Source organism: Mastigoproctus giganteus, chromosome 8 (assembly GCF_048544385.1).
Source record: "Mastigoproctus giganteus isolate SK-2022 chromosome 8, ASM4854438v1, whole genome shotgun sequence".
In the NCBI taxonomy this organism is placed as follows: domain Eukaryota; kingdom Metazoa; phylum Arthropoda; class Arachnida; order Uropygi; family Thelyphonidae; genus Mastigoproctus; species Mastigoproctus giganteus.
This window is the reverse complement of record NC_143582.1, coordinates 107,003,397-107,023,683: the sequence shown is the minus strand read 5'-3', so window position 1 is coordinate 107,023,683 and position 20,287 is coordinate 107,003,397. Positions and strand designations below refer to the sequence as shown.

Genomic DNA, 20,287 nt, shown 5'->3' with positions numbered 1-20,287 from the left:
AAAACATTGGATGAATTCATGTTTTGGCCCAAAAAACTCTTTTCCATCCATCCTGCTTAAAATTGCTTTTTGAAAGTCAGAAGTTGACAGCTGTGTGTAAGGCAATGGTTAAGCTACATTTTGAGTACTGCATGCAGGTGTGCTAGCCTCATTTTAAGGAGGATGTGGATCTGTTGCAATGGATGCAGAGAAGCATAACAAGACCAGTCAAGGGTACAAGGGTATTCTTACCATAAAAGACTTCAGTTCTGCTATTTGCAGTCCTTGGAAACTGTGCACTTGTGGGGAGACCCAGTTGAAGTTTTTATGGCTTCACATGGATTGAGTAAACTAAATGATGATGGTGTCCATTCATAGGTGACCATAAATTTAAATTGAAAAAGGATGGTGGTAGGTTAGATGTACAAAAATTTGTTTTCAGCCAGCGAGTGATTCTTGTAAGAAACTTCCATCTAGTGTTGTGGAATTGCATAGTTTGAATATATTTATTTTATTATTTTTTTTATAAATTTATTTTATTCTAGTCACCTCAAGATTACCAGAATAGCGCATGGGCACTACATGTTAGTTTTACTACTTGTTCAAATGAATTATGTGACTGGTTAAACAAAATGAAAAAGTCAATGCTGTTTGCCATCTTCTTGATATGAAGGAGCCAAATATCTGTGATGATCTCGAAGTTAATAGGCATGCAAAGAGGTTTCACAAAATACTGTTGTTTCCTGTGCTTGCAAGACAGCTGTTCTATTGCAGACCCTTTCATTAGATGTGACTATCTTCAACGGAGCACATATGAACTGGGAACAAGTAGTGTGTAACATTAGTGAATACAATCTGCACACTGGGTGGAAAGAACCTGCATTCACGTCCTGTCGATGATGTGAGGAACATTTATGGGCCTTTTTTGCAATGTAGTTCAGGTGAGGATAGCATGGTTTTTTCTCCTGGAAACTTGGGTTTTTCCCAGCATACAGAACACGTGCAATTTACACAAAATATATACGGAGCAATGTGGTTTTAGTCACTGATTCTTCTAAAATCTACAACAACAACAGTAGATAAAATGAATGTTTTTCCCATTAAACTTAGCCTAATCAAGAGGTTTATGGAAGTGATGAGTAAGATGTATTCAAGAGGATTTCGTTATTTAAGTGAAAATTTTCAAAGATCAGTGCCACAAAAGTGAAAAATCTTTGGGCATCCTCAACTCAGAGAGTTTCTGCAAGATGAATGTTTTGATGTATTATTATTATTATTATTATTATTATTATTAGCCTTATGGTGCAAGGAAGCCTGAGGCTTTTGCTGCACTAGCCAAAAAAAAAAAAATTGAGTTACCCCTGAGAGAGAGAGAAAAATAGAAGGGAATCAACAAGAAAGAGAAGAATGATGATATCCAGCTCAGGACCCTGGGTGTGCCAAGCCCATACTCACCAGATGTGAGCCAGCTCCTGGTTACAATTAGAAATAAAAACATGACAGGCTTCAAATGGCTCTGTTTAAACTTTTTTTTTTTTTTTTTTGGGTAATTATGGTCTCTTACATACAAAGATGAAGTATACATATTGAAGGCATATAAAGAAATAGGAAATCTTATGCTACTGAAACTTCATTTCTTGCATTCTCAATTAGTCACTTCTTTTTCAAAAACCTTGGCATAGTGAGTGACAATCAAGGGCTGAAGGGAAGGATATTCCATCAAGACATTAATTAAATAGAAAATAAAATCTCTGTCAGTGTGTCTGGACGAACATATGTTGACACTGTACTGCTGGATGTTGTTTCATGACATTCTTAACACTGTCTACCAAAGGAAATATTTTTTTACAGTAGTGTAATGTATTATTTTAAATAAAGCATATTGGGTTTAAACTATAAAAGTGATAAAAATGTAATTGTAACCAGTGTTTTGTTTTTGTAATGAAATTGCCCTAACTTCTACTGATGTTATCACAAGTTTTATTAAAAATTTATACATGCTAGGAAAAAAACTAATAACATATTTGAAATCTATACACAAAACTGGTTTAGAAAAGTGCATTTACATTAGCATTAGTAGAGGCATGCGATGCAAGAAAGCAAGCTTATGCAGCATCAGCCAAAAAAAAAAAATAAAAATAAATAAATCAACACCTCCCATTTCACCCATGCCTGTCTAGTCCAACCATAAATTAATTCAAGCTATCAGCTTCCACAAGAGATGGAAGTCTGTCCCAGCAATCAACTACCCACTGGCTAAAAGCAAATTTCCACACATCTATTCTACAACTGTCTTTCCGAAATTTGAGTCTATGCCCCCTCAGATTCGTAATCTCAGCAAGAGAAAGAATCCCATCAGCATTGAGCTTGCTCAAACCATTCACGTCCTTATACACCTCAGCCAGATCACCTCGCAGGTTCCTAGTCTCCAGACACTGTGATTTGCATAACTTAAGCCTTTCTTCAAAAGAGCAACCCTTTATTCGATTCACTAATCTTGTTTCCCTTCTTTGTACTCGTTCCACCAGCTCTGCATCCTTCCTAAAATGAGGTTTCTAGACCTGTATACAGTACTCAAGATGTGACCTGACCATTGCCTTATACAAGGGGATAATCACCTCCTTAACCGTGCTAGAAAAATTCCTGAATATCATTGACAAGACAACATGAGCTACCCTTGCAGACCATCCGCACTGCTCAGAAAACTTCATATTTGACTGGACAATTACTCTCAGGTCATTTTCATTCTCTACAACCCTGGTGTAGACCACACACTTAATTCATTACTCTGAGGTTAGTGCTACCCATATGCAGTACTTTGCATATGTCAATGTTAAACTTCGGTTGCCACCTCTTAGCCCATCTGCTCAACTTTTCTAGATCCTGTTGCAGTAGCATACTGTCATTAGTGCCATTAACAACCCGGCCAACCTTCGTATCATCTACAAACTTAGACATTAAGCCTGATATCAGTATCATTAATAAATACAGAAAACAACAATGGACCAACACTGAACCCTGGAGGACTCCACTAATAATATTAGTTTACAAAGAGAAGTGTCCATTGATTAGTACTCTCTGTCTTCTCCCACTCATCCATAGTAGCAATTTGCCTCCAATGCCACACTCCTCCAATTTGTACAGCAGCCTTCCACGTGCAGCAGTATCAGAAGCCTTCCTAAGATCCAAGTATATGATATCAAAATTATCCTTTGCATCCAGTTCCTTTGTGATGACATCATAGTAACAAATCATATTGGTCAGACCAGACTTTCCCTTAACAAACCCATGCTGTGTCTGAACTATTATTGCAGTCTTGTCTAGGTGATCCTGCAGTGCTTTGATCAGTGTCTCCATTAATTTCCTCGGAACAGAAGTTAAACTGGTAGGTCTGTAATTACTTGTGTCACCCTTTGTGAATCAGGGCTCGGCCCTGAGTGCCAATCGAGTGATCTAGCGATTTACAAAGTGAATTTGAAAGCGTTTTTCTAAAGAGAAGTTGTTAAAGAGATTTCCAAAGGCTACTTTCAAAGTTATTTATTTTCTGGCTATTTTTAAATGAAGAAGGAAGCCTCCAATAAGAAAGGAAAGACACATTTTTTTTTGTATATATAACTACTTTTCTACTTTTTCTACAAGGGGATTTCTACTTTTTCCACACTAACTTCTTATAGCTTGGTCACTGGTGGCACCACTCCTGCCACCATGTGGCAGGGCCGGTAACCTGGGGGATAAATCAACCCTCGGGGCTAAAAGGAGCAGAAATGGAAACCAATGAATTTTCTCGTCTAGACCCAAGAGAGCTCAATATGAAAACCAGGAAACAGACCATGACTTCTCTACCCCGAAGAGAATGAAAAAAGATGCAGGCAGACAGGAATCACCAGCTTTCCTGTTTGGCCATTCTTTGTCGGCACAACCTGTTAGCAAGCTCTCCCCTTTCATCATACAATTATGCCTAGAACATGCGGCAGCATCACCAAAAATGGTGAAACGTCTCCAATCCGGGGACTTGCTAATAGAGACTTCTTTCCCAAGACACTGAACAACTATTAAAAGCAGAATTCCAATACAAGTCACTCTACATAACACCCTGAATTCGTCCAAGGGAGTGATCGCTGAGTGGGATCTACTGAATGTATCTGAAGAAGAAATAGTATAGGAACTAAAGGAACAAAATGTAACTCAAGCAAAAAGAATCATGATATGAAAAGATGGTATCTTAGTCCCAACACGTAACATAATTCTAACCTTCAATATACTGAATCTACCAGCTTCAGTCAAAGCAGGTTACTTAAATTGCCGTGTTCGACCCTTTATCCCAAATCCCTTAAGATGCTAGAAATGCCAGAAATTTGGTCCCTCCCAGACAGCATGCCGTGGCATTTCAACATGCCCAAACTGTGGCTCTACAACTCATACCCAGTCAGTCACAAACTCCGCAGTGTCTTAATTGCAGTGGCAACCATCCAGCATACTCTAAAGAATGTGATCTCTGGAAGATAGGCAAAAAAATACAAAAATACAAGGCTGAAAATGAAGTCTCATATCAAGAAGCTAGGAAACAGATTAAACTAATCATGCCAAAAAGCTCTTATGCCTTGGCTATCCACTCTCACCAATCAGTAGGATGTCAGATTGAAGTGTCACTCTCTCCAGATAAATCGATAGCAGACTGGGCTTGATCAGTTCCATCGACCCAACTTACATCTAAGCCAAAGACAGTTGATCAAAGTAACAATACACCTCTCACGTTCCAACCCAAAACATAGCCCACAGTAAAGTAGCAGAAAAACTGCAAAAATCAGATCCTATTGAGGTTAATCAACCCCCCCCCCCCTCAACAAGGATGGATACTGATGTTATGATCACCCAAGATCTTCCCGAATTACATGCAGATGGTGAAATGGAAGATAACAATGATTCAACATGCCCAAACTTCCCCAGAAAAGAAAAATCTAAACTAGATCACAACAGGATCTAGATAATTTGGGCAGGTGGGCTAAGAAGTGGCAACTGAAGTTTAACCTTGACAAATGCAAAGTACTGCATATGGATAGAAGTAATCCCAGAGAAACATACCAACTGTGTGGTACTACACTTAAGGTGGTAGAAAATGAAAAAGACCTGGGAGTAATTGTGCAGTCAGATATGAAGTTTTCTGAGCAATGCAGACAGGCTGCCAGGGCAGGTCATGGGGTTTTGTCAATGATATATAGGAATTTTGCTAGCAGGGAGAAGGAGGTGATTGTCCCTCTGTATAAGGCAATGGTCAGGCCACGCCTTGAGTACTGCGTACAGGTCTGGAGGCCTCATTTTAGGAAGGATGTAGATTTACTTGAGCGTGTACAGAGAAGGGCAACAGGATTGGTGAGGGGAATGAAGGGATCCTCTTACCAAGAGAGGCTTAAGTTCTGCAAATTGCAGTGGCTGGAGACTAGGCACCTGCGCGGTGATCTGATTGAGGTGTATAAGGCCTTGAATGGGTTGAGCACGCTGAATTCTGATGGGATCCTTCCACTTGTTCAGATTACGAACCTAAGGGGGCATAAATTCAAATTAAGAAAAGACAGATGTAGACTAGATGTGCGGAAATTTGCCTTTAGCCAGCGGGTGGTTAATTGCTGGAACAAACTTCCATCTGTCGTTGTGGAAGTTGATAGGTTGAATAAATTTAAGGAGGAACTGGACAGGCATTTGGAGGGAATGGGGTGATTTTTTTTTTTTTTTTTGGCTGATGCTGCATAAGCTCATACACTTGCTTTCTTGCATCAAATGCTACTACTACTACAAACAACCCACTGATAAAAAACAGCCAGATTCATCTCCCTCTTACAAATTCAGATAATGGAATGTATCATCCAATGGAACTGTAGAGGCCTTCGCAGTAACATCGATGATATCCATGAATTAATTCACCACCACAAACCTCTTGCAATGTGCTTGCAGGAAACGAATTTGACACCTCAGATCTCAATTACAATCAAAAATTACACTATGTTCAGACAAGACAGAGCTGGCATTAACAGTGCCCATGGAGGAGTAGCAATACTCGTGGATTCAAGCATCCCCTCCAGATGCATCCCTTTACAAACCGTCTTAGAAGCTGTTGCCACTCGCGTTGTAAATGGTATTACTCTGACACTGGTTTGACACGTTGTAAATGGTATTACTCTGACATCAGTAAATAAAAAATCGAAGATCTTGTTTTGCAGTTACCATCTCCATTTTGTTTACTAGGAGATTTTAATGCGCACCATCCACTATGGGGTTCCCCTATCTCAGACAGATGAGGGAAGCTTATGAAATGTTGATCGACAGGCAGAATTTAACTTTACTAAATACTGGCACTCCTATGTATATCCATCTCCCAACAGGTTCAACGTCTGCAATAGACCTTTCCATTTGTTCTCCAATTCTCTTTCCAAGTATGGATTGGGTATCTCTGAGTGATCCTTATAGCAGCGATCATTTTCCAATAATCTGCAAAATTCAAACATCCTGTTCCTTCCCAACAGAAAATCCAATTAAATGGAAATTTTCAAGGGCTGACTGGACAAAATACAGAACGCACATATCATTTGACAACTATATCATTCAGTCCTATTCCATCGACAGTGTCACTGAGCACATCACAAATCAAATTCTGACAGCCTCATCCGCTGCCATTCCTCAATATCAAGTAAGAAATAGACGAAAAATAAATTACCCCCATGTTTCCCCCTGTATAAGACGCACCTTTTTTCGAAAAATTTGGGGTCAAAAAACTGGGTGCGTCTTATATAGTGGTTGTAGATTTTTTTACTTGCATTTCCCGCTTTTTCGTGCTTGTTGTCTTTGCGCTCATTGTTTCGCACTTGTTACCGGTATATTAGGTTACGTTTTTGCCATGTTCTGCCCAGAAATGACTCAGAAAAGATTTTCGTACAGTGCTGAATTCAAGTTATGAGGAGTTGTATGAATTTTATGATGAATAAAACTTGAGTTCAATAACTTTATGTAATACATTTTTTTTCAAATTTCGGGCCCCAAAATTAAGGTTCATCTTATACTTGGGGAAATACGGTATAAACATCTTAGAGCAAAAGCTCGTTACATCAGACGTAAAGCAAAAAAAGAAAACTAAATTCGCCTCATCAGTAAATAAAAATACTGATATCAGATTAATCTGGAGAAAAATAAAATGTTTAAACAATAAATTTCCTCCTTTATCCACCCCTCTACTGAACTGGAATGGGCAGGAGCTATCTACTCCTACAGAAATATCAAATGCACTGGGGATCATATTTTCTCAGTTGTCCTCTTCTATTGCCTATGATCAAAGATTTCAAAAACTTAAAACAGTTGCAGAGAAATCCAGACTAAATTTCACCGACAATTCCACTTTACCTTATAATAAACCATTTACCATGCTTGAGCTCAGCAATCCCTTAACTCAAGAAGCAGTGCTGCTGGCCCTGATGGGATATACTATGTAATGCTCCGAAATTTGGATCAAAGATCACTCTCCTTGCTGCTCATATTTTTCAATCAAATTTTTTCGAACTTACCCTCCTAAGTTCCTGGCGTCATTCTTGTGTATTAGCAATTGCAAAGCCCGGTAAAGATCATTGTGTTCTGCAAAATTACAGGCCAATATCCCTACTAGCTGTCTCAGCAGAACCCTTGAGAAAATGTTACATCACCGTCTCACGTGGTTCCTGGAGTCCCAAAACTTGATTAACAATAACCAATTTGGATTCTGGAAAAACCGATCTTCATTGGATCTCATGATCAAAACTGAGACAAACATTGGAAATGCTTTCATCAAGAAGGAACGTCTCGTCATGGTCTGCCTTGACGTTGAGAAAGCCTTTGACACTACATGGCGCTTCGGCATCTTAAAAGATATACATTCTCTTGGCCTGAGAGGTAATCTTTATCCAAAATTTTCTTCATCAGAGATCCTTTCAAGTTCGTTACCAGGGGACCTCTCTAAGATCTTTACCTAAGAAGAAAGAATTCCGCAAGGGTCTGGTCTCAGTGCCACTTTGTTTGCAATGAAAATGAACCATATAATTGAACTCATTCCAAAAACTGTGGATTCGTACCTTTTCGCAGACGATCTCTCAATTTCCTGTCATTCTCAAAACATGCATTACATTGAACAGCAACTACAAATATCAATTAATCGCATCCTGACATGGATGACACAAAATGGATATAGATAATCCAGCCATAAATCTACTGCCATTCACTTCTGTACTAGACGCAATATGCATTCTGAACCCGAACTCCACTTGAATAACCATCCTCTTCCCATAGCTAATAGTATTTGTCTACTAGGATTATTTTTCGACCGTAAGTTAAACTTCCAAAAGCACATTGAATATCTCGAGACTAATTGTCAAAAAAAAACTGAACGTATTCAGAGTCTTATCAGCGACATCATAGGGAGCAGATCATTACAGCCTGTTTCACTTATACAGAACCATAATTAGATCACGCATGGACTATGGCGTGCCTGTTTTCGATTCTGCTAGGGAGAGTGTTTTATCTCGCCTCAACCCTATTCAACATTCAGCTCTTAGAACAGCACTTGGTGCATTCAGAACATTTCCAGCGCAAAGTTTATATGTTGAAGCCCATGAACCTCCTCTAAATATCAGGAGAAAGATGTTGCTGTTGAACTATGCAATCAAGATCCAAAGCCAGGTGACCCATCCTAATTGGTCAATACTTTATGATCCGCAGTATATGACCTTTTATAGAAACAAACCACAGACAGTTCGGCCTGCTGGTATTAGACTAAAACATCTAGCAGAAGATTGGGATATACACTTCAATAAAATCTGGCAAGGTCCTATAGGTCCCGACCCTCCACGGTCTGTCAATCATGCCATCTTGTGACAGTTATATCCACCAGTGGGGAAAACACTCTCTATCAGACTTTAACATCCAACAGCTACACATTGAGCATACCCAACATTATCCCGACTTCGCTAAAATATATACAGATGGATCGAAGTCTAAGAGTGGATCGGGTGCAGCAGTGGTATTCCCTGATAGCACCATTTCTCTATCTCTTCCAACAGAGTGTAGTAGCTACATGATTGAATTATATGCTATAAATCTTGCATTAGAAAATATTTTCCATATGTCAATTCAAAAGAGCATAATATACACAGACTTGCAAGGTTCCGTATTAGCATTGCAAAACAATTCCCCACCTACTCACCCATTATTAAAGCTCATCAGAACACAGTTGATATGCTTCAGAGAGCAACAGCAAAAGGTTATCTTCTGCTGGATCCCAGGCATACCGGGAAATGAAATTGCGGATGATGTGGCTAAAAATCCATCCAGCTCAGCCCCAATGAATTCCCTAGTACCGTTCACTGATTATAAAATGAATATACAAAGTATATGTAAAGGTCAATGGACTCTTCAATGGCAAGCGAAATTCATAATACACTATGCACCACTTTCATAAATGCAATATGGCCTAAGTAGCTCTTGCACTTAAAACCCCTATCAACAACAACAATAACAATTTTCACATCTCCAGTCAATGGGCATCTCCCCTGAGTCCAAGGAAGCTCTCATAATTATGGCTAAGGGTTTGCTTACTTCCTTTGCTGCCTCCTTTAATATAACTGGATAGATCACATCCACCCCACATGCCTTTTTTATGTTTATCATCAACAGTTTCTACTCCACTTTGCTCTCAGTTATTACAAAATCATTTAGCTCACTTCCAGAGTTTAATACACCTCTGGCATTCTTCTCCCTGAATAACTCCTTGTGGGTAAATGTAGATGCAGAATACTCATTCAGTTTGCTAGCTACCTTAGCATGATCATCAACAGTTGAACTATCGACATCAAGTAGACCTGCCTGATTCATCCCCTTCCTTCTTGAGTTTACATAAGTAAAGAACTCTTAGTTTAGATGTTTTTGTTTGCATCCTTCGCCAAAGATTTCTCTTAATCTGCCTTTGCCTGCCTAACATCCTTTGTGACTTGATTACAGTCCAGCTTATATCCTTTGTGACTTGATTACAGTCCAGCTTATATCTACCACAGGTTTCTGTGTCACCTGTTAATTTATATATATGTCCCATGCATATTTCTTCTCTGCCACATGTCTCATTATTTCATCTGACATCCATTTAAGCCTAAAGCTTGAACAATATTTCTTAGTTGGTATGAAAAGCCTAGTAGTTTCCAAGATTAATTCTTTGAATTCTTTCCATTTAGAATTTGCTGTTGGTAACATCATCAGTTGGTCCCACTGTATAGAATTTAAAAACTTTCAGACTACCGTAGTCACCTTTACGAAAGCAAAAACCCTTCCCTTTACCCCTGATGGTAGTTACCTCATTGAGTAAATCCCACATCAACACACTGTGATCACTCTCACCTAGTGGTTCCTTTACCTGCAGATTCCTAATGCACAAAAATGACTACTGATAATGAGGTATTACTTCCTCGAGTTGCATCCTGAACATGCTGCTGTAGAAAACATTCATCCAATAAATCCACAAAAGCCTTGCTAGTGTGTGAGTGACCAACCCACAAGTTCAAGTCAATATCTGGGAAATTAAAATCCCCCATTATAAGTCAATCTGATTTACTGGCCCACTCTATTTCTCTGTACAGTTGTTCATTATACTCATCCGAGTCATTAGGCCTATAACGCACTCCTACTCTCAATTTTGATTTGCCAGTGTTTATGTCACACCAAACTGACTCAACACTGCATTGTCCACCTTGGCACACTATGTCCATAGATGCTGATGTGCCAAATAAATCGCCAATCAACGAACCAACCAACCAACCATTGTCCACCCATATCAATTGGCTATGCTTCCTTAGATTTTTATATTTCTTAACTAATAGCATAACCCCTCCTCCCTTCCTATCCTGTCTATCCTTTCTGTACTCATTGTACTTCCCAAATTGTGGGTTCCTGCTGTCAGCTGACATATCCCACCCCCAGAGCGGGATGGGCAGCTTGAGCTTCTTACCGGATTCGACACTACATGGACATAAAAACCATCACCGACAAAGACATACTGCGGCTTTGCTGCCGACACGCCATTGGCGATCTGAACTGGGTACTCTAACCCAGTTCCCTTTAAAACCCCATCCCAAGGCAGGGGAGGGAGGAGACAGGTCTTTGTCTCCTCTCCACTGACCTCTTTGGGGATGCCTACTCTATCCCTATTCTTCTATCTGTTTTCACCTTAGTCTTCAATCTTCCCCCTCTCACTAAACCGACCGAGTGCACCCCTTAACAATGCCGCCAAATTCTAATCAGTGTCTAAATTCTACCAGTTTCGTGTAAATCTCTATGACAACTAACACTATTATCTTTTATCTAGCGTATATCGCTCACATGTCTAAATTTAATAGCATCAAAATTTTGCCCAACTTATTAGGCCTTTTAACACATCTCTCTCTAGCGTTCAACCCCAACCAGCGATTTCCTAACAGCAATCCCATAAAGCATTAATGTCAAACGTGTAAATTTTTTTTTTTAGGTCCTAGCCACTGAAATCCCAGGAAACTAGATGGCAGGACCTGCCTGAGCAACTTGTGATACTGGACACACCCAGCTAGCCTCCACATGGCGAGGTATGGGCAACGTCGGGCCCCACTAGGGGCCTGGCGGCCAATAAGCCGGACAAACAATGGGCACAACACATCACACTGCACAGACATGGCCCACATACTTTCTAGTCTCTGGCTTGACAGTGTACTGTCCTCGATACAGCGAACACATACGGAGATGGGAGAAATCCCAGGTGCCGTCTGACACGAACATACCTTATGTACTTCCCAAATTCCGATTTTGCATTCTTATATTCGTGTGACACCATGTCTCTGATATCCCAACAATATCTGCCTTTTATGCTTTGACTTTGATGGCACCTCCATAGCCAGGTGAACAGGAGCAGCAGTGTGTATCACGCACTTCTTGATTAGACCGGGGTTCGAGCCCGTGACCACAAAATATGGTGGATGCGGAAAGGTCGGAATGACCATCGCAAATCCCCAGAGCAATATGGCCTTAGTTGCTAATGCTCCTAAAAACCAAATAACAAAAAAACAAACAATTATGCTTGGACCAACACATCAAATTCATCAGATTTATTTTCCAAAGTCCTAGCATTGCTGTGCACACAAGTATACATGCGCCTGTTCTTATTCTTCTTAGCTACCCTAACACAGACTGTGTATTTACTTGTTCTGTGATGGCTCCCAGCTGTCTCTGAAATCCCCTGCACCTTTCTTATGTTTTTCTTCAACAGTTTCTGCTCCACTTTGCTCTCAGTTATTACAAAATCATTTAGCTCACTTCCAAATTTTAATACACCTCTGGCATTCTTCTAGGGAGAATGCCAGAGGTGTATAGAAGCAGTGCAAGAATCACTTTCACTTCTGCCAGTGCCTATTGTTAATCTATTAGTCCGTGTATCCCCCACCCCAAGCTAGCAGTTTTCCGACCCCCCTAACACAGTCTCAATAGAATTAGCAAATATTCTTGCACCCTTTCTATTTAAGTGTATCCCATCCCTGTAGAAGCAGTCTCTCCTATTAAACCATCTCTGAAACATCTCTGAAAAAAAAAAAAAAAAAGTTCATTTTTGTTGACCTATGTAATCTAAATAGTAGTAGTAGTAGCAGCATCAGCCAAAAAAAAAAAAAAAAATTCACACCATTCCCTCCAAATTCCTGTCCAATTCCCCCTTAAATTTATTTAACCTATCAACTTCCACAATGACAGATGGAAGTTTGTTCCAGCAATTAACCACCCGCTGGCTAAAGTCAAATTTCCGCACATCTATTCTACATCTGTCTTTTCTTAATTTGAGTTTATGCTCCCTTAGGTTTGTAATCTGAACAAGTGGTAGGATCTCATCAGAATTCAGCGTGCTCAACCCATTCAAGGCCTTATACACCTCAATCAGATCACCGCACAGGTGCCTAGTCTCCAGCCACTGCAATTTTCAGAACATAAGCCTCTCTTGGTAAGAGGATCCCTTAATTCCCCTCACCAATCTTGTTGCCCTTCTCTATACACAATCAAGCAAATCTACATCCTTCCTAAAATGAGGCCACCGGTACGCAGTACTCAAGGCATGGCCAGACCATAGCCTTATACAGAGGGACAATCACCTCCTTTTCCCTGCTAGCAAAATTCCTATATATCATTGACAAAACCCCATGACCTGCCCTGGCAGCCTGTCTGCATTGCTCAGAAAACTTCATATCTGACTGCACAATTACTACCAAGTCTTTTTCATTTTCTACCACCTTAAGTGTAGTACCACACAGTTGGTACGTTTCTCTGGGGTTACTTCTACCCATATGCAGTACTTTGCATTTGTCAAGGTTAAACTTCAGTTGCCACTTCTTAGCCCAAATTTTCTAGATCCTGTTGCAGTAGCACACTGCCATTACTGTCATTGACAACCCTGCCAACCTTTGCATCATCTGCAAACTTCGACAATAAGCCTGATATACCTTCATCAATATCATTGATAAATATACAAAACAATGGTGGACCCAACACCGAACCCTGTGGGACTCCACTAATAACATTAGTCCATGAAGAGCAGCACCCATTGATTACCACCCTCTGTCTTCTCCCACTCAATCATCCTTTTATCCATTGTAGCAACTTACCCTTAATAACATTCTGCTTCCATGAGCAACAGTGTCAAAAGCTTTTCTGAAATCCAAATATATGATATCAAAATTATTTTTTGCATCCAGTTCCTTTGTAACCACATCATAATATCCTAACAAATTTGTCAGACAAGACTTTCCCTTAACAAACCCATGCCGTGTCTGAATTATTGCTGCAGTCTTGGCTAGATGATCCTGCAATGCATCTTTAACTAGTGACTCCATTATTTTACCCGGAACAGAAGTTAAACTAACTGGTCTGTAATTACTCGTGTCACCCTTCGATCCCCTTTTGTGAATAGTCCCATAATCAACTCAGATTACTGAAAACTTAGATTATATGGAATGATAAAATTAAAAAAATGTATTTTGTAACTTTATTTATAAAAATGAATATAAAGCCCTTTAACTAATGAAGGATTTTTTTAAATTTTAATATTTAATTGCCAAATAGAATATATTTATAACAGACAAATAAATATAAACACAAATATTTGCAATAAATATAAAAAATTAATACAATGAACACAAAAATTGTGAATAAAATATTAGCATGCAGGCGTTCTTAGAAAATGATTATAATATCAATCTTTTATTATTTTTTTAAAACAGACATATCTGAATAATAAAATTATATTATTTACAAAAAAAATGATATAAAATATACACTTAAAAAGGATATAAAATATACACTTAAAAAGGATATTCGCCTAATTTACAGATTTTTTTTTTTTTTGCCTCTTTTTTTTTATTTAGAAGCGAAGAATACAACTGACTGAAGAGCAAGCAGCAGAATTTTATTATGAACATGAAAGTAAGCCATTCTTTGAAGGTTTAGTGGAGTTCATGACCAGCAAGCCTCTTATAGTAATGGTTTTGGTACGAGAGAATGCTGTTGCCTACTGGAGGAGTCTTATTGGACCTACTAAACCATCAGAAGCAAGAAAGACTTATCCCGATAGGCAAGATTTCAACCTTATCATCCATAGTTTTGAAATAATACTGTAAATACAGTATTATTTCAAAACTATGGTTTAATTAATTAATTGTTTAATGAAATAGATAATCCATTATATGTCCAAAAATTGTAATACCATTTAGTATTAATATTAGTATTATAATGACTAAATGATTTGAGGAAGTGGACTTTTTCTGAATCTGCCAAAAAAAAAGGGAAAAAATTTCAATCATACATACCTTCTCTATGACCAAAAAGTGGCTAGTGCTATCCAGTTCCATTTGAACTTTACTAAATTATCTGCCTTGGCAATTAATCCCCCCCCCAAAAAAAACTTTTTACTTTCTGATATCACGTAGCATATTGTATATACAAATCACTGCCCAAAAGTAAACTTCACGAGATTCAGCCTCCTGTTACTTGCCAAAATTTTGTATTTGTGCACCAGTAAAATGAACAAGGCCAGAAAATATTCTGGCCTTGTTCATTTTACTGATTCCCTTGTATACCTCTATAAGATTCCTAGTTGCTAAGCTTTGGATCTGTACCTTCTTAGCTGTTTATCGTTTAGCACCCCCTTACAAATCTGGTTTTCTTTCTTTGAACCCTTCTCATATGTTTCTTAAAGTGTGGTCTCCAGACCTGAACACAATATCTCATTTCAGTCTTACACAAAGGAATGATGACATCCTTTTTCCTAATTATAAAGGTCCCATAATTTTACAGTTAGAGGAAGACTTAACAAAAGATAAAAAGTAATGGCATAGGGGACTCAAAAAGAGATAGGATTAAGATATTTTATTTTTTTATTATTATTTTTTTTATTTAAAGATGAACAATTGATACATTTTCAGCAAAATCTATTTACATTCTATGCACAAAGGCAAGAAAAAAATAAACAAAATTTAGAAATAAATTAAAAAAACGTTTCTACATTTTAACTTTAGGAATTAAGAACACAGTTTCTTGGCATTGAATCAGTCTCTTATTAAATGTCACACGTTTAAGGCGATGGCCTCTTCGGTGATGGTGAAGAGGTGACTGCCACTGTTCCATTTGCTGTTAAGATAATCCAGAGTTTCTGGTCTTTTACAGTGGAATTCAAGTAGAAGTCTGATCTGCAACTTCCTTTGTAGGCTCCACTTGAAATGTTGTTGCGCTGATGTGTTGACAGGAGGCACTTCGTCCCTGCTTCTTGTGTGCTTCAAATAAAAGTTGTGAATGGCGGCTTTGGTGGCAATGAATAAGAAGTTGCAAGTGATGTGTGCTGTCTGCTCAGAGTGGAGCAGGTACCAGTAGTCCTCTGGAGCATGGGCGTGGTTGCAGGCAAGCTTTGCTGTGTCCAAAGTGTCGATCAGTTCCTTGTTCACAGGGCATGCCAGGTATATGTGTTCCAGGGTACCTGGAGTGGCACAGAAGAGGCAGTAGCTTGAGGTGCGTAACCCAAAGCTTGACTGAGGCAGGAAGGATGTTGTGCCACAGTCTCCATTGGATGTGCACTTCCGATTTCAAGCATTTCATTCTGTGCGGAAGGTGCCACTGAAAATTAGATGGTGGCTTGTGGTATGTGGAAAAGGGTGCAGGGAGAGCTTGGCATGTGGATGATGGGAAAGCTGTAGCTATATGGCATGACATGATTAGCTGATAGACTTTTTATTTGGAGGGTGCAGGAGACAGGGGTACCTTATCTTCTGGTGATGTGATGATGAAGGTTGGTGCAGGTGAGAATCTGGTGACATTTTCAATCCCTTTTGCTGTTATGATGTCTGGAAGAGCTTGTGCGATGGTTGATTTTAGAAGTTTGTGTTGCTGCTTTGCATTTGTGGGTTTAATGGACGTCTTCTGATTTTTCCATTCAAGGTGTGGTGTCAGTAGGTCACCTAAGGCTCTAATTCCCTCCCAGTTCCACATAGGATAAATGAAAGACGATCATCAGAGCATGTTCTGTTAACATTTTATTGTAGAAGAGTGGTTCTGAGAATATTGCGTGAAGTGATGTTCCCTCCAGAGTGTGGTGAAGGTTTCATTTCTTCCAGCGGTGCAGTGCGTCTTTATACAAGGAGGATAGTTTGAGTGGTGCTGGTGCCATGTCCATTCTTAATATTGTTGACAGAGATAGTTGTGGCTGTTGCTAGTAATTTATCTGTAGTGGCAGAATATGGGTGTTTCATTTGCAGCGTTTTCAGGAGAAAAGTGATCCACAAGGCTGTGATTTTGCCTTCAAGAGAGAGCAAATCCTGACTGCTGTGAGTGAGTGGCTGGCAGAGCTTAGAGCAGGACACCAAATTAGTTTTATTTCATAGGAAGCTTCAGATAGATGCTTGGATTTAGTGGATGAAGTCAGTAGGTGGAGTGAGAATTTTGAAGGTGTGCCAGAGAACGCTTGCCACCATCTGGTTGACGACCAGCACTCTCCCTCTCAGTGAAGATGTGGCACACACACTTCTCTATTTCCCGAGTACTCTGTTGAAGGGACTCAGCAGTACGGGCCTTTTGGGAGAAAGAGGGGCATTGCCGAGATACACCTCAGATATTTCTGTCCCTCGCTGGACCATGTGCTTCGGATGATGGAGTCAGTTCTTGTTTTCCAGTTGCCAACCCAAAGGCCACTGGTCTTACAATTGTTTAGTTTTGCTCCCGATGCTTGAGTGTGGAGATCATGAACCTTTAGGATGTCTTCAAACTCACTCTTGTGGCAGATTACAATTGTGATGTCATCTGCATATGCTGAATGGGTTATCTTTAGATGGAGCTCTGGTAGAAGCATTCCTCGGGATTGTAGACCATTGGCAATTTTATTAAGGAATGGTTCTATGGCAATTGTGTAGATTTGTTCAAAAAGTGGACAGCCTTGTTTTATCTCTCTGGAGTAAGGAAGGCTGCAGGTGAGCTGGTTATTCAGTTTTAAGTGGAATTTGGCTTCACCCTATAGCAGATGGATGGTCCGGATGATGTAGGGTCCATATCCAAAAGCTTTCATGGTTTCAAAGAGATAGCTGCGCTCAACTCTGTCGAAAGCCTTTTCCTGGTCAAGGCTAATTAGTGCTAGCAATTCCTGTTGGCTGTTTTCAGTGGAGAGGAGGTCACGGATTAGATGAAGATTGGCGTGTAACAATCTTCCTGGTACTGAGTATTTGTTGGTGAGCAGTGATATAAGGGAGAGTGAATTTTAATTGATTGGCGATGGCTTTGGATAATTGAATAATTTTACAATCTGTATTCGTTAAGGAAATTGGATGCCAGTTTTGTAGGTTTGTGTGGTCTCATTTCTTGGGGATCAGTTGAGTGACAGAGGTTGTGACTGAATCTGGAAGACCTTGGGAATGTGCAACTTCAATCATTTTTAAGAGTAGTACTCTGAGTTGAGGCTGTTTGCAGTGGAGAGGAGGTCACAGATTAGGTGAAGATTGGCGTGTAACGATCTTCCTGGTACTGAGTATTTGTTGGTGATCAGTGATATCAGGGAGAGTGGATTTTAATTGATTGGCGATGGCTTTGGATAATTGAATAATTTTACAATCTGTATTCGTTAAGGAAATTGGGTGCCAGTTTTGTAGGTTTGTGCGGTCTCATTCCTTGGGGATCAGTTGAGTGACAGAGGTTGTGACTGAATCTGGAAGACCTTGGGAATGTGCAACTTCAATCATTTCTAAGAGTAGTACTCTGAGTTGATCGCAAAAGGTATGGAAGAACTCAGAAGTCAGTCCGTCCAGACCTGGAGATTTGTTTTTGGGAGGGGCTCTGCACGCAAGCAAGGTCACTTGTGCAAGGTCAAATAACATGTGAAAATACCTGAACCAATTGCCTGTAGTAATCAGATCCCAAGAATATGGCCCCGGGTGCCAAGCGATTGTGACTAAGAGATTTCTCTGTGTTTTAAGTACGATTTTCTAAAAGCGATCTATAGTTCTTTTACATTCCTCTCGTTAAACAATATATTTATTTAATAACAGTTCTTGATACAAAAGTACTTGTACAGGGCAAGAAAGGAAAGCCACCTTTCTTTTTCTGATAGTTCTATTACTAACCCCTACTACTTTACACTTGGTCATACCAGGCACTGCTCCTGCCTCCCGATGGCGGGGCCAGTAACCTGGGTGGTAAAAACAAACCCCCAGAACCAAAAAGAGCCATCATGGATATAAGTAACTATCCATCTTTAGAGCTCTCAAGCTCAAGATCTGAAATTCCTGACATCGACCATGACTCCAATCATCCGAAGTGACAACAGACGGAAAATCAGAATAAAGACGTGCCAGCATTTCTTATAATGCACTCATAATCCACGCAACCTGTTGGTAAACTTCGCCTTTTCTTATACAGAAATGTTTAGAATTGGTTTGTGGATCTCCTAAAATGGTTAAACGTCTCCAATCCGGAGACCTTCTAATTGAAACTTCTAAGACAACTCATTCATAGAAGCTGTTAAAATTAACATCATTTAACAGTATTCCAGTGTCAGTTATGCCCCATAACACTCTGAACACCTCTAGAGGTGTTATCAGCAAATGGGACTTGCTATCCGTGTCAGAAGACGAGATAATACAAGAACTCAGGGAACAAAAAGTGACTCATGCACGGATAATAATAACCAAAAAAGATGGCAACCTACTACCAACCAAGTCCTTCATTTTGACATTTAGTACTCTGATTCTTCCATCTTCTGTTAAAGCAGGTTATTTAAACTGCAAGATTCAGCCCTACATCCCAAATCCCATTCGCTGCTTTAAGTGCCAGAAGTATGACCATTCTCAGACGGCATGCCGAGGCGATGCTGTGTGTCCTATTTGTGGCTCTAAGGAGCATTCCAAAGAAGACTGTACAGCTTCCACTCCTACTTGCCCTAACTGTAAAGGAAGCCATCCTGCATTTTCTTAAGCATGTGACCTTTGGAAAACAGGCAAACAAATTTAGAAATATAAAATGGAGCATAAAGTCACATACCCTGAAGCAAGGAAGCAAATACTGTTAACCGTGCCTAGCCGATCATACGCATCAGTCACTAAAAACAGCCAGTCAACTGCAACTCAAACAGATGTTTCCATAGAACCAAACATTTCCTTTGCAACCTGGGCCAAAACTATGCTAATGTGCAATAAAAAATCTACAGTTAATGTAACCAGCAACATGCCAATCAGTATCCGAAATTATGCCATCTCAACCTTGCCCGAAACAACAAAATCTGTTAGCGTTGAAAATCAGAAGACAGTGAAACTATGCTATTGCAACATGGAAATGGAGGTTCAGTCAGAGAACGAAGATACAGTACTAGAATTACATGCCAATGATAACATGGAAACAGGATGCCCAACCTTTCCCAGTAATGAAAAATCAAAACTAAACAGGCAGAAACCTCAGAAAAAACAGTCAGATCAATCTTCCTCAAATAAACCCAATCATTGAACAAATTCCTACAATGGAACTGCAGAGGATTACACAGTAATATAGATGACCTGAATGATTTACTCATACAAACTAACGCAGTAGGAGTATGCTTACAGGAAACATTTTTATTACCAAAAGTTTCATTCAAATTCAAAAATTATACTATGTTTAGGCAAGACAGGGATTCTGACTCTTCTCCTCGTGGAGGGGTAAGTATTCTTGTCAAAATCAAAATCTCCAACTAGAAATCTCCCTAGAAGTGTAGCAGTTTGGATGGCAATGGGAATAT

General features: G+C 39.5%; 1 protein-coding gene across 2 annotated transcripts in view; it reads left to right on the top strand.

Annotated features, from left to right (window-relative positions):
- Positions 1–20,287, top strand: part of LOC150081754 (nucleoside diphosphate kinase 5-like) — a 282,065-nt gene that overhangs the window by 24,614 nt on the left and 237,164 nt on the right. For both annotated transcript variants that reach the window (XM_090379619.1, XM_090379621.1), the window contains exon 2: positions 14,412–14,617. In XM_090379619.1, coding sequence (XP_090235745.1) covers positions 14,412–14,617 — 206 coding nt within the window. The remainder of the gene's footprint in view (positions 1–14,411; positions 14,618–20,287) is intronic.